At 45.7% G+C, this 14,796-nt stretch overlaps 1 protein-coding gene across 4 annotated transcripts in view; it reads right to left on the reverse strand.

The window, feature by feature from the left end:
• The window catches only part of LOC308285519 (nuclear receptor coactivator 2-like), a 64,736-nt gene that overhangs the window by 14,724 nt on the left and 35,216 nt on the right, over positions 1 to 14,796 (reverse strand). For 2 of the 4 annotated variants that reach the window (XM_080726296.1, XM_080726295.1), the window contains exons 7-16: positions 14,009 to 14,122; positions 12,259 to 12,399; positions 11,404 to 11,551; positions 8,472 to 8,838; positions 7,795 to 7,937; positions 5,864 to 6,218; positions 4,897 to 5,250; positions 2,995 to 3,202; positions 941 to 1,117; positions 20 to 190 (exon numbers count right to left, since the gene is read on the reverse strand). In XM_080726296.1, the coding sequence (XP_080582422.1) occupies positions 20 to 190; positions 941 to 1,117; positions 2,995 to 3,202; positions 4,897 to 5,250; positions 5,864 to 6,218; positions 7,795 to 7,937; positions 8,472 to 8,838; positions 11,404 to 11,551; positions 12,259 to 12,399; positions 14,009 to 14,122 (2,178 nt within the window). The remainder of the gene's footprint in view (positions 1 to 19; positions 191 to 940; positions 1,118 to 2,994; positions 3,203 to 4,896; positions 5,251 to 5,863; positions 6,219 to 7,794; positions 7,938 to 8,471; positions 8,839 to 11,403; positions 11,552 to 12,258; positions 12,400 to 14,008; positions 14,123 to 14,796) is intronic. The other 2 variants (XM_080726297.1, XM_080726298.1) reach the window with 2 other exon arrangements.

Raw genomic sequence — 14,796 nt, forward strand, 5'->3', positions numbered from 1 at the left:
CCATCCATCAGTAACTCACCAGCAGCCATCATGTTCATGTTGCCCATGGCTCTGGCTCCTCTCAGAGGCAGACCACCAGGACTGGACCCCTGCATCCTGCCCGCTCCCTGGAGAGGCTGGGGCCCCATCAGGGACCCCTGGGGACCCCAGCCCTGCATGGGAGCCCGCACCGGACCCCCACTCAGCATGCCTGCAGACCAGGGAGAGACGGGGCATCACTTCACTGCTGCAATGTGGTTTAGTAGTGCAACAGCTAATCGAAATGTATTCCATAATCAACATGTCATCATTACACACAAGCACATTTAAGCACTTTTATAATGCATTATAATGCGCTTATGAGGCATTATAAATGTGTATAATAGAGGGTATGCAGGAGTCATGAGGAGTCAGTATGAGTGATGAGGAGTCACCAGGACAGTAATATCGTCCCTATTTCCTTCAGTAGCACACCGTTTTATTTGTATTTTTACATTTGTCATTTCGACCATCAGGTCGCAGTTACTATCAAAACCTCCACCGGCTGTCTGTCAGTCAGTCAAAACCTCCACCGGCTGTCAGTCAGTCAGTAAAAAAAACTCATTAAAACTAATTTCTGGACACTGCTCCTACAGATTTTGCCCTAAAATCACGCAAAGTGGTACACAGTATCCCTAAATTCATGTCATCAACATAGACAGACCAATTTGTGTACAAATGCTATCTCCTGATTAGGGAGTCTTACTTACTGGTATTAAACAAACGTAATATGTATATCTGCTGTCCTTTATCTTTCCGTTCCCACAACAATATACAGAGAAAATTGGCATTTTAGGAATAGTGTTTAACCGCAATTAATCACAGCTAAACTGTGATTAATCTGATAACACATTTTTATGTATTGACAACCCTAATTGTGTAATGTAACATCAATGTATTATCTTCATGAAACATACTGTACCTCCATTGGCCATGCCTCTGTGGCCTCCCATGGCGCCTTGCTGCTGCATCATGGGGTAGGGGGTGGTGTTTCTGGGTGGAGCGGGGAAGGCTCTGGGGGTGTTGGGGTTCGGGTGGGGCTGCTGGGGACCCCCTCCCCCCCGGCCAGCCTGGTGGACCATTCTGGAGCCGTTACAATCTGCTGGCAAGACAGGAGCGGTCTTATTTTCAACGTCAATGTATTTATTCAACCCATTTCAGAACTTAAACATAAACTAAAGCAATAAGCCACAAGAGGCGAGTGGTTACCGGGGTAGTATACACCGGCTGAGAGGCGCTTTTCGCCTTTACAAGCCCGCCCGGAGCCATTCAGTCACTAACCTATGCATGCGGGCGGTGCTTAGAAACACCCGCACGGCAGGATTTGAGAGAAAATCAAACGCTCGCTTCTCTAGTTCAGCCTCACGGCACAGTGGAAAGAAATAAAGCACCTGGGTTTGATATAAACTGATTCAAGGTGTGGGTTATAGTCTCATATACCACGGCAACCAGATAATCAGAATCAAGGAATGGAACTAGCCGTTTTAGAAATATCAATAATCAATCACATTATATTGTGATAGATTCATTTGGTTATAACAAGATATTATGTTTAGTTATCAAGTAATAAAATGAGATTTTTTTTAAATAATATCTTGTTATTAAAAACAAAGCCAAACAAACAAACAAAAAAGATCTGAAAAACGAACTTATTTTCTTTCAATTGACAACATGGTGCCCTTCATTCATTTTATTAAAGTCATATTGCCCAACCCTGATCTAATGAATGTGTCGGCCTATTTTACCTATTTCAAAAATAGTGAAAATTGTTAATGCGTGAACTTGTAGACCTGCCATTTTCATTTTTAGATGATTTTTACCTGAAAAATAATAAAAAAGAAGAAGGAAAAAAAAATGCTTTAGCTATTGAAAAATAGCAGATATACAAGCTCACAGCACAGCACCGAGTGCTTCGCTGCGAGCATGTAGATATGCTATTTTTGAAAAATCATGACACTTTTTGAATATTTCTTTTTAAATGTCTAACGTTATCATACCAATCTCCTGACAGGCTCTGGTGAGATCAGCCAGTAAATGAGCCAGCTCTTCTTCACAGTCATCCGTCTCAAACAGACAGGCAACGGCGGTCCCTTGGTCCCCATCACAGTCTGCTTTGTTCTCAGACATTCTTAATGTTATTGTCTTCAGGCGCGCAATGACACGCATCCTCGAGTTTGACACTATAACCTCCAAGTCTACTTCCGGCATTTGTACAGGAATGCAACAATAACACGTTGTAAAATATTAACGCAATGAAATAACTAATCGAAACAAATGAAGGTCGACATGTTCATTAGAAGGATAATATCAGTAACCGGTGGTGTTTGCTCAAATGCATTTCAAATATCTAAATATTGAGGCAAGCGACAAAAACCTTTGGGAGGGGGCACACAAAAGCCAGAGGAGTTGTGAAAATTAGGGGAGCAACAGTTAAAGTGATACAAAAGTTTTATGAAAGTGAAATATCCCTTTAACTCATTCAATGCTAACAAGGAGAAATCTTGTCAATTTGTCCTTTGTCCACACCACCAAAGACGAGATTCTCGTAATTATTTTATCGCGACCAAAGGTCGCAGTTTAGTATGTGAAACGGCACATCATGACTCCGTCTGTACACTTTTTTTTCTGTCTGTACGTGTACGCTTTTTTACGGTCTATATGGGTTTGCCACTCTGACATCACGCTCTGACTTTACTGTGAACCACACTAACAGAATCCCTTTTATGCCCATACATGGAGTTCCCTGATGTCATCAATATTATTATTACATCTAACATGCCCATACATGGAGGCCACATGGAGGCCACATCGGACTTTCACATAACGTTTAACGAATAACTGAGTAAGCATGTTTGGGCTCTCACAGCATATCTCCATATACTTTTTTTGGAAGGAAGTGAGAAGAGACCCAACTTGTCTCCAATATGGCTGCTCGCCGGTGCATATAGCCTATTGGTGACAGGAGGAGGAACCTACGTGTGGGGGGGCCCAGGGCGGGGGGGTAGGCTCTGTGCTGCTGGGGGGCGTGGCCGGAGCTGTCAGTCATGTGCAGGAAGTCAGGGTTAGGGGGAGGGGCGAGCGAGGAGGAGGAAGAGGAAGAGGAGGGGATTCCTCCTCCCGGAGGCTGACCTGAGAACAGCTGTCTCTGCTGCAGGTCTGCCAGGAAGTCCTCCAACTCACTGGTCTGTGAGATCAGTTATACACAGAGAGAGAGAGAGAGAGAGAGAGAGAGAGAGAGAGAGAGAGAGAGAGAGAATGCGAGAAAGAGATTTGTTTAACCTACAACTGTATGTACTACTTTGTATGAACAATTGCAAAAATAGCCAATACAAGATCACAGTGATGTGTTGAGGACTTGTAGATCTTCTATTTTCACTATATTTTAATATTTTTTTTTTTTAAAAGATGGTGCAATGCATCATGTTGTGAGATAGTAGATCTGCTATTTTTTTAATTGTTTTAAGAAAAGAAAAATCAATCAATTTCAATTCAAACAATTCTTAATTGTATTCCATAAGTGCTCAAACAGTTTGATTGATTGTTTGATCCTCCGGAGCTCTCTGATTGGCTGGCTGATGAGTAGAGGAGGAAGGGCTAAATATAGCTGGCCGGCGCTAATGAGGTCATGTGATGTAAGACACACTGCAGCTCTGCATGCTGGTCACATGACCACAACACACGCACGCACACACACACAGTGGCAGGGTGACCTGCTGTTGGCAAGCTACTGTAAGTTGTTGTTTCTCTTTCCCTCCTCTCTCTCTCTCTCTCTCGCTCTCTCTCTCTCTCTCTCTCTCTCTCTTTCACTCTCTTTCCTCCTCTTTTCACAAATGTTCTCTCCTCCCCGCACACGCACACGCACACACACACACACACACACACACACACACACACACACACACACACACACACACACAGTGTATACTGTAATGTATGTGTGCAGTGTAGTACAGAGAGGGCAGCAGTTGTTCGAGTCTCAGGGGTCGTCAAGGACTGCAAAATAGCAGATGTACAAACTCTCAGCGAGGCACGATGTGACGTCCTGTGAGCTTGTATATCTGCTATTTTTTGGAATAGCCAACGTATAAAATAGGGATCAAGGGGTTAAAATGACATTGATTCTCTATTAACACAATGTGCTATGGGGGACCCCCTGGGGGACCCCCTGGAACCCAATACACTTTGAGAACCACTATTCTACAGATGTGTCATTTCAAAACTTCACACACCCTGCCATTGGCAAGACAGCAGATTTTCAGGGGATTTGCAGAACATTGAGTTTGTAGATCAGCTATTTCTGCTATTGTTATGACCTTCTCTGACTAGATTCTGCTTTTCAATGGGAACGGAATGGTTCCTTAATGCAGTGTTTCTCAACCACTGTGCCTGGGGACCTTTGGTGTGCCCCTGAGAAGGGTCAAGTGTGCCCCTTGAAACTGCTTGAAAGCCAGTATTGTATTTATCATTTTAAAAATGATTTAAACTAGTGAAAACGGCCGATCTACAAGCACACAACGTGTTGTGTTCTTGTAGATATGCTGTTTTCACTACTGTTGTGCGACAGCCTTGTATAATGAAGCAAGGCTTTACTTTGCGAAGAAACGTACAAATTTGAAACTTGGAAATACAAGGTTTCTTCCCGACAGTGATGATATTTACACCCCCGTATTATGTTGGTGTGCCCATGGATTCTTGGGACATGAAAAGTGTGCCCATGCAGAAAAAAGGTTGAGAAACACTGCATTAATGCCATTTGCGAATTTCTGCAAAAATACGCTAAAGAATTTGAAAGGCAAAACAGGTAAACAAAATGCATTTGCAGGACATTTTCAGGAAAAGATCAGTTAATGCTGTTAAAAAAAAGAACTCCTCCCTCACCTGGTTGAACCCGGGGTCGTCAGGGTTCTCCGTCTTCACGGCGGCGGCGGCCATCTTCAGAGCGGCCTCCATCTTGGCGGCCTTCTCCTCGTTGGCCGCGTTGTCGTCCTTGTCCAGCAGGTAGCGCAAGAGAGCGTTGTCCTTCTTCCTGGGGCTGCCGGGGCCCTCAGACTGCCCCCTGGTGGCCGACTCCCCCGAGGAGGCGCTCATGTTGTTGTTGTTGTTGTTGTTGTCGCCCCCTGGTGGTGCGTCGGGGCCTCCGGGGTCCTTCCCGGTGGCCTCGGCCGTCAGCTTGGCCAGCTCCACCGGCGAGCTGCTGTTCTGGAGCAGCCTGTGCAGGATCTTGTGCTTCTCCTTCAGATGGCGTTCCAGGAAGAAATAGGGGGGGTGGAGGGGGGCAAAAAATAAGTTACCAACTTAGTGAAAATAGTGAAAAAGCTATTTTTGCAACTGTAGGTTACAGTCAGTCAGAACCGGCACGTGTAACGTATACGTGTAACGCCTGACACTGTTGTTCACTGAGGCTCAACACATCACTATGACATCACAGGTGACATCACAGTGATGTCAGATACTCAGAGCAGGGATAACGCCTGACTTTAAAGGGTCAGTTCACCTCTGGGACAACCAGGTTTTATTTGTTGTGTTCAATCTGAGTTTTGAGATATTTTAGTATTTCAGCCTGAATGATGATGCATTTTGCATCATATGAGTCATCATGTTGCATCATTTGATGCAAAATGCATCATCATTCATGCTGAAATACTAAAATATCTCAAAACACAGATTTAACACAAAAAATAACTCAGGATTGTGTTGATCTTGTCCCAAACAACATTAAAATAAGATCTGGTTGTCCCAGAGGTGAACTGGCCCTTTAAGCAAGGTCGCTTGTCGCCCTGAGTCGTCCTACTAGTCACTATTTGTTTGCAGGAGAAAAGACAAAATGTTTGAAGTGTTGCCTTACCTTTAAGGAGCTGGAGTGGTTCGGCCCCGCCCCGTGCTGGTCCTTGCCGTCGGGGTCTTGGTCTTGGGCGTGTGGCGAGCAGGGCTCGGCGTGCTCGGGGGGCTTGATGGTGGTCAGCAGCTGGAGCAGCTTGGTGTGACCTTTGGCGCTGAGGAGGCGGGCCTGGGCGTCCGTGAGGTCACCCAGCGGACCGCCGGCTCCCAGGCCTTCGTGCAGGAGGTGGTGGTCTTTAAGCTCCTCCCCCACCGCGTCCCCGGCAGCGTCATCGTGTGACGCAGAGTCGTCCCGTCCGCCCGAACCTCCGAGAGCGTCTTCAGAGCTGGCGTCGTTCTTAGCGAGCTGGCTGGTGCTGCCGCTGTTGTTGATTATATTCTTTATGTTATAGCAATTCGCGGATGTCACAAAATGTCAGGTCAGGTCGCAGTTACTATGAAAAGCTCTGTCTGTCAGTCTGTCAAGTCACGTCACACTTTTGCCCTAGTCATATCTCTGCCACCGTTGGCCCTATCAATGCAAAACTTTGCACACACACTCCTTGGATGGCAAATCATAACCTCCACTCCTCATTTCTCACATGGCCCTCTTCTAGCGCCACCATCAGGCCGACTTTTGCAAAACACATATTGGACACTGCTCCTACAGATCTTGGCCTAAGATCAAGGCCGACTTTTGCAAAACACATATTGGACACTGCTCCTACAGATCTTGGCCTAAAATCAAGGCCGACTTTTGCAAAACACATATTGGACACTGCTCCAACAGATCTTGGCCTAAAATCACACAAAGCGGTATCAACATGACTCTGTTCCATTTCCCATTTTCCCTCTTGATTGGCTACGATTGCCTTCTCAAGTTTGTATATGCAACCTGACGGTCGCTTATCTCCCAATTAGGGAGTCTTACTGGTAAGTCAAAATACAAATTCAAATTACAATACCAGTAATACTCCCTAATCGGGAGATAAGCGACCGTCAGGCCGAATGTATACACAAATTAAGCAACCTCATGGTGGCGCATGTGAGAAATCGGGGTGGAGGTTGTGATTTGGCAGCCAAGGAGTGTGTGTGCAAAGTTTGTCATGGATAGGGCAACGGTGGCGGATATAAGAGTAGTGTGCCAAAAGTGTGACGTGACATGACGGACAGACTGATGGAGGGATGGACACATACATGTACTGTATATCAACAAGTGCTCCCATGTCTTTCCTTAGACCAAGGTTCCCCAATTAGTTTTCCTCAAGGGCCGAATTATGTCTAGGGTACCAAGCCGAGGGCCACAACATTGCAGGGGGCGACGGTGGCGTTCCCGCTACTCCAGCGACAGTTCAGATATCGTCATTTGTCCGGTGAAAATCTTGTATGTCCAAAATCGTTTGTTTTGCATTTATCATTTTAAAAATGATTTAAACTAGTGAAAACAGCCGATCTACAACGTTGTGTGCTTGTAGATCGGCTGTTTTCACTACTTTTGTGCGACGGCCTTGTATGATTTGCAAAAGAACGTAGAAATTTGGAGGTACGAGATTTCCACCCGACAACGATGATATTCTAGTGTTGTTGCTGCTCTTACTGGTGTTGGTGTGGGCCAGACAGTAGCCCCCCGTGGGCCGCAAATGGCCCACGGGCCGCCTATTGGGGAGCCCTGCCTTAGACTAATGACCCTCTAATAGGGGAACCTTTTCTAAAAGACCAGGTTTTGTCAGCTGCTTACTGGTTGAAAATGAACCCCCACTTTACTTTTAAAAGCCGGGTGGCTCACATCTGCCACACTAGCTCTGGTGAAATGCGTGTGCACTTCGCTTACATGAGTAAAACATCTCTTTAAGAATGTGGGGACCTCGCCATATTTGATTTTATGTACCGTGGTCATTCTGGCCATGGTAACCCTGGATTCCACTGGGAGCCAGTTGATCTCTCTAAACTGCTTCCTACCTGCTGTTGTTGTTGTTGTTGCTGCTGACACCGCTGCTTGACGACGTGGGGCTCTGCAGGCCTACCGGCAGCTTCCTGTCAGCTGACTCTGAACCCTGCCCCTCCGCGAGGCCCTGGGAAACCCTGTGTGCCTGGCTGAGGGCCTGCAGGTAGGGGTGGGCGATATGGAAAAATGCACAATCATCACAATATATTTTGCAAGGGGTACCACGATACACAATCTTATCACGATTCTTTTTCATGTTGGTTTTTATGGTTATTTTTCAAGTTACTTAACAGTACAACCACCTACAACAAGGTAACAAAAGCTAAAAGAAAAAGGACCATAAGAGACCATTTAGACCAGTGGTACTCAAAGTGGAGTGCAGGGACTCTGGGTTCCGTTTGGAGGTCTAAATTGACCCTTACAAGTCTAACTCTGATAGTATACAAATGAAACCAAATTTGGTTTCATTTGTACACTATCAGAGTTAAGGGGAGACTGTGACATATTAAAGTTTGAGAACTGCTGATTTAGACCAAAATGCAGGTTTAAATGAATTCTGCATTGAATCTCTGTATTAACAATTCAACAGGATTTTTTATAAGGCTCCCTCATTGTATCTATACGATATCTCTGAAAAGTCATATCGTGGAGACTTTATATCGATATTTATCACCATATCGCCCACCCCTACCTGCAGCGCACTGAGGGAGCTGTTGCTGAAAACGTTCCCTGGCGCAGTGCCACTGCTGCCGCTGCTGCTGCTCACCGGTGAGTGGCGCCCCCCTGTGGAGAACGATGGATTGTGGGCGGGGCTTTGGCGGTGACGAGGGGACAGCGCGGTATGGCCGCCGTGTGGCGAGGGGCAGCCATGAGGGTGCGCCAAAACCACCGACGGGTTGGCGTTGGCGTTGCTGGTGGTGACCGCTCCGTCGGGGGAGGGAGCGGCCGTGGTGGTGGGGGGCGGAGCCACGGAGGACACGCCCCCGCTGCTCATTGGCTTATTGGCTGTCGCCTGGCAACCGGGGGCGTCGGCATTCATACCGCAAACGTTCTGTTCCCTGTGAGAAAAATAATAAAATAATAAAAAAATAAAAATAAAATCATTTTCATTTGTACCTTATCTACACATGCTCTGTACTCACTCACTCATGCTCATTATAACACCATTTCAGTGTAACAAAAAAACCCTAAAACACCTTTTTTGAGAACTTGGAGTTCTCAAAGGGCCTGAAAATGTAAGCCCGGCCCTACTGGGCCCTAACTGGGCCGGACCGAGGCCCGGCCCGACCAATTAATTAGCATACATTTTAGGCCCTATTCACCTGTTTCCGTGAGAATTTACTGTAGAATTATATGTGGGACACTTCCGGAGAACAGCAGACATACAAGCTCACCTCACTTCTTTTTTTTTTTTTTCATTGAGCCCGAAGCTCGGCCCAACCCGACTAATTAGCATACATTTTAGGCCCTACCCGGCCCTAAATGTCGGGTCGGGTCTGGTAGGATCGGGTTCGGGCAGAATTTGAGAACTCTAGTGCTACTTAGTATAAAATAGAGTTGTTTCAATTTTTTAAACGATATTTATAAGTACACTTCTTAATTACTAGATGAATTGAAACTGAATGGATAGGATAGAATAGTAATACAACACAACATGCTGGAGTGAGAAAACAATCGCATGTCTAACAGCTAGGCTTCATACAGCTGACACACAACGCTGGCATTGTGTCCAACTGTGAGCTGGCATTTTCAACGCAACCACACGCACGCATGGGTGCGCGCGCACACACACACACACACACACACACACACACTGAATGAATGGATGCGTGTGTGTGTGTGCGCAGCTGCGCGCGTGTGCAGAGAATGAGAGGCAGGGGCTGAAATTTCTAAAGGGGCCTTTTGGTGAAAATAGCAGACCTCCAAGCTCACAATCATGAGGAGGTCGGCTATTTTCGGTGCTTGATACCACACTAAACTAAGCATAATCAAGTGCATACTGGAGATGTGGCGTAACGGCATGGATTTCTACACAGAGAGGGCAATTCTTTCAACTTAAGATGCTGCATTCAAGTTCAGGAGAGTTTGGACAAGACACTTCTCTTGAATGCCGCCTTCAGATATGGCATTGAAAGAGGGCATTTGCATTTCTTTCACCGTAGTAAAACGTCCTTCATGGTCTGTGTGTGTGTGTGTGTGTGTGTGTGTGTGTGTGTGTGTCTCAGACAGACAGACAGACAGAATGGTAAATGGTAAATGGTGCATTTATATAGCGCTTTTAATCCAAAGCGCTTTACATAGATTGTGCATTACATTCACCCATTCACACACACATTCATACACCGGTGGCGGAGGAAGCCATGCAAGGCACCAACCTACTCACCGGAGGCAATTAGGGGTTCAGAGTCTTGCCCAAGGACCCTTCGACATTAACTCAGGGGGAGCCCGGATTCGAACTGGGAACCCTTCGGGATTTATACCCTTCGTGCTCTAATACCAGTTTCTCTACCCCTGAGCTATGCCGCCCCTCAGAGCTGTGGAGGATGTGTATGGACATGTAGAGCTACCTGTGGAGGATGTGTATGGACATGTAGAGTTACCTGTGTAGGATGTGTATGGACATGTAGAGCTACCTGTGTAGGATGTGTATGGACATGTAGAGTTACCTGTGTAGGATGTGTATGGACATGTAGAGTTACCTGTGTAGGATGTGTATGGACATGTAGAGCTACCTGTGTAGGATGTGTATGGACATGTAGAGTTACCTGTGTAGGATGTGTATGGACATGTAGAGTTACCTGTGTAGGATGTGTATGGACATGTAGAGCTACCTGTGGAGGATGTGTATGGACATGTAGAGTTACCTGTGTAGGATGTGTATGGACATGTAGAGTTACCTGTGCAGGATGTGTATGGACATGTAGAGCTACCTGTGTAGGATGTGTATGGACATGTAGAGTTACCTGTGCAGGATGTGTATGGACATGTAGAGCTACCTGTGTAGGATGTGTATGGACATGTAGAGTTACCTGTGTAGGATGTGTATGGACATGTAGAGCTACCTGTGTAGGATGTGTATGGACATGTAGAGTTACCTGTGCAGGATGTGTATGGACATGTAGAGCTACCTGTGTAGGATGTGTATGGACATGTAGAGTTACCTGTGTAGGATGTGTATGGACATGTAGAGCTACCTGTGTAGGATGTGTATGGACATGTAGAGTTACCTGTGGAGGATGTGTATGGACATGTAGAGTTACCTGTGGAGGATGTGTATGGACATGTAGAGCTACCTGTGTAGGATGTGTATGGACATGTAGAGTTACCTGTGTAGGATGTGTATGGACATGTAGAGTTACCTGTGTAGGATGTGTATGGACATGTAGAGTTACCTGTGGAGGATGTGTATGGACATGTAGAGTTACCTGTGGAGGATGTGTATGGACATGTAGAGCTACCTGTGTAGGATGTGTATGGACATGTAGAGTTACCTGTGGAGGATGTGTATGGACATGTAGAGTTACCTGTGGAGGATGTGTATGGACATGTAGAGCTACCTGTGTAGGATGTGTATGGACATGTAGAGTTACCTGTGGAGGATGTGTATGGACATGTAGAGCTACCTGTGTAGGATGTGTATGGACATGTAGAGCTGGGGTTCGTTGCTGTTGGGGTGTCTCAGCAGCTTGCTCTTGGTGTGAGCAGAGACCACGGTGCCGTCACACAGGGAGAAGCGGTACAGCGGGCTGAGAGCGTGGCCCTGTGTGAGGACTGGACACACACACACACACACACACACAGACACACACACACACACACACACACTGGGGTTAAGTTCAGGATTAGACATTTAGAAGTTAGGTTTAGGGATTAGAGATAGACTTTATAGATTTATGCCAAGGGGGTGTTTCCTGCACCCCCCGGAAATATATTTCAAATCAGTTTTTTCTTAGGCGTTGCGAGGCGTGTAGATCTGCTATTTTCACTATTTCTGCCTCTAATATTTGACAATTTGGCCAATGTCTAATTTGTCATTTCAGAGGTATAAACACAATCAATAACCAAAGACAATGCATAGTTATTTTTTCCAGGAACTTCCAGGACCCTTGATCAATTCCAAAACTTTTCCAGTACTGGAAAAATATTTTTCTAAATTTCAAAATATTTCCAGGAATTTCATGACCGTGGGAACCCTTGATATAATTTGTCCTTGTTGAGCACCGACGAGTCCTTCTGCCGGCTGTTGGCTGAAGCGCGCAGACATTTCCTTACTTATAGAAAAATAGGTTTTTCAAAAAACCTTAGAAGGATTTAAAAAATGCACAAGTTTTCACGATAAAAATAAATAAATAGCAGATCTACAAGCTCGCAGCGCAGCACTCGGTGCCACGCTGTGAGCTTGTATACCTGCTATTTTTCAATCGTTAAAGCACACAATAACTGCAGTGAATCCCTGTACCCAGGGCCCAGAGCCTCACCATCTTGCAGGTGCTTCTTGGCGTAGGAGGCGTCTCCGTCGTTGCTCAGGTGGAACCTCTGGATGCAGCGTCTCACCAGGTCCTCCCAGCCGGGACGCAGCGACGCCCGCAGCACGCTGGTGTCCAGAGACGTGATGGTGCCTGGAGGGACAGGACACATATCTTTGAATGTTTTGAACCCGATTCCATAAATGTCTTCTATATCAGTGGTTCTCAAAACATTTTTGGCTGCAGCACCCTCTTATAGTGATTTCTGAAGCCAAGTACCCCCTTCCCCTGAATACAGCATTTTGCTTAGAAAAATAGACACCAAAAGTCCAGTTCCAATGCCAATATGTTCAAAATAAAACAGAATAATGGAAAATAAACATTGCTTTCTATTCAATAACCAGTGAAGTTATTGATGTCATTTTGTTTAACAATTTACAGATGAGCAGGGTCGGCCCGAACCCTCGGTCCCCCGCGGTCAGCCCGCAGGCTGGGTTGAGCTGGGTCAAGAAATGTACACTTTATTTGCGGGGCAGGTTGAGGCGGTCCCGACTCCCGTCCAAATAATATATAATGTGCACCAAGCGGCCTGCCCTGCTCGCAGCCATGCATGTCTAGAGCGTCCCTTGAAAGTCAAGAGACGCTCGCTGGTGTGTACGTGTCATGTCATTCTAATTTAATCCATTTACTTCCTGTAAGTAGACTTAAAAATAAAACCAGTTGCCTATATAATCATATTACGGGAGGGTCTTATTTTGAAATCCAGTGTGTTGTTATGGGCTACTTGTTGCAGCCTACAAGATGTACACAGGAATCACGTGGATTATACTGACACGAGCTTTTGACTAATCTAAAGTTCATAATTTATGATATGAAAACCATGCTCCTGTGACTTAAAACAATGCACAGCGTAAGCGTTTGAAAGCAGCAATAGGTGAGTGGACTGGTTAATTACCTTCTGCTGGCTTGGCTGTTGTTGTTGTGGGAGAGGTGTCAGTAGCTACAGAGCTCTGATAAAAAGTTGACGGTGCACTTAAACATTTCGGTCTTTTCTCTTCATAGTTGTTTATTTTGTCTTGCACCAGTGACTAGGCTACTGGGTCTGCAATAACTCTCCTTGATACATTAGCGTTGGGCTCCGTGTGTATAGCCCTATACTAACAGGAGTGTTGTCAATTAAAATAAGCATCTCATGCCGTCATGTTAACGGCTCATCGGCACTGAAGGTTTCTTCTCTAATATGCCATTCTGTTTGTGCACGGTTGGAATTGGCTGCCTTTCCGTGATGGATGGAATAAATCCACATTCAAAGACGTATTTGACATGTATTTAATGACAGCGGGCTGGGCTGAGCTGAGCTGGGCTGTGAAAATTGATGCCGTCTTGCGGAGCAGCTGAGCTGGGTCAGAAAATGAAATTTGCGGGGGCCCGCGGTCCATAAAAAACCCTGACCCGTGCATCACTAGCAGGGTCACACAAAGTCTGTCAATGTTTATCATTAACCACAAGTAAAATAGTAAAATGAGTTCACATTTTCTAGTTTTTCCCCTGTACCCCCATTGGCCGCGGACCCCGCCATCTCAAAAATAGGTTGTTCCAGGGACCCCCCCCCCCCCCCCAGAAGCAAATATTTGACTTATAAATGTTTGCTTTTAATAAGATATATTCAAAGATTTGAAAAAAAAAATAATAATAATATGATTTTTCAAAAATAGAAGATGTACAAGCTTGCAGTGCGGCATCTACACACAAACATGCGTACCCTGGAGGTCTTGGCGCGTGGTGAAGCTCTCATAGGCGTGCTGCTGCAGCGCCCCCTGGTGCCTCTCGGTGGCAGGAACTCTCCGCGCCACGCAGATCAGACAGGACTGCAGCTCTGTGGAGCAGACACACAACAAAAACCCTGAGTGTTTCAAATGAAAGCCTTGTGTAACAGTATAGACCAGGGTTCCCCGATTAGTTTTCCCCAAGGGCCGAATTATGTCTAGGGTACCAAGCCGAGGGCCACAACATTGCAGGGGGCAACGGCGGCGTTCCCGCTACTCCAGCGACTGCGACAGTTCAGATATCGTTGTTGTCGGGTGAAAATCTTGTATGTCCAAAACCGTTCGATTTGCATTTATCATTTTAACACATATGGTGCCAACCCCGAGTTTCCCGAGTTTGTATTGGTACTACCGCTGTGCCAACCCCGAGTTTCCCGAGTTTGGGCCGTTTTTGAAAAAAAAAAAAAAAAATTTTTTTCAATTTTTTTTTCCAAAAATGTTTTTTGGACCTCCAGAAATGTATTAGGCATGATCGCGATCGCGAAATTGCATGTTTAACCCCCATACCAACTCATTCTTTCAAACATGGCAGCCATGTTTGTTTACATCTGAAGAAAACATAATGGCTGATAAATCATGAATGCCTGAACGGATTTCCAAGCGGATTTTTTTGTTTGAAAGCTGTGAACAGCATCTACACACGTGGTGCATCATCTAGGCATGGGCGTGCACTTTTTACACAGTTGCACAATTACATGGAAGTCTATGGTAACCATGGCAACGC

This window comes from Nannobrachium achirus (assembly GCF_963921795.1).
Source record: "Nannobrachium achirus genome assembly, chromosome: 5".
Classification (NCBI taxonomy): Eukaryota; Metazoa; Chordata; class Actinopteri; order Myctophiformes; family Myctophidae; genus Nannobrachium; species Nannobrachium achirus.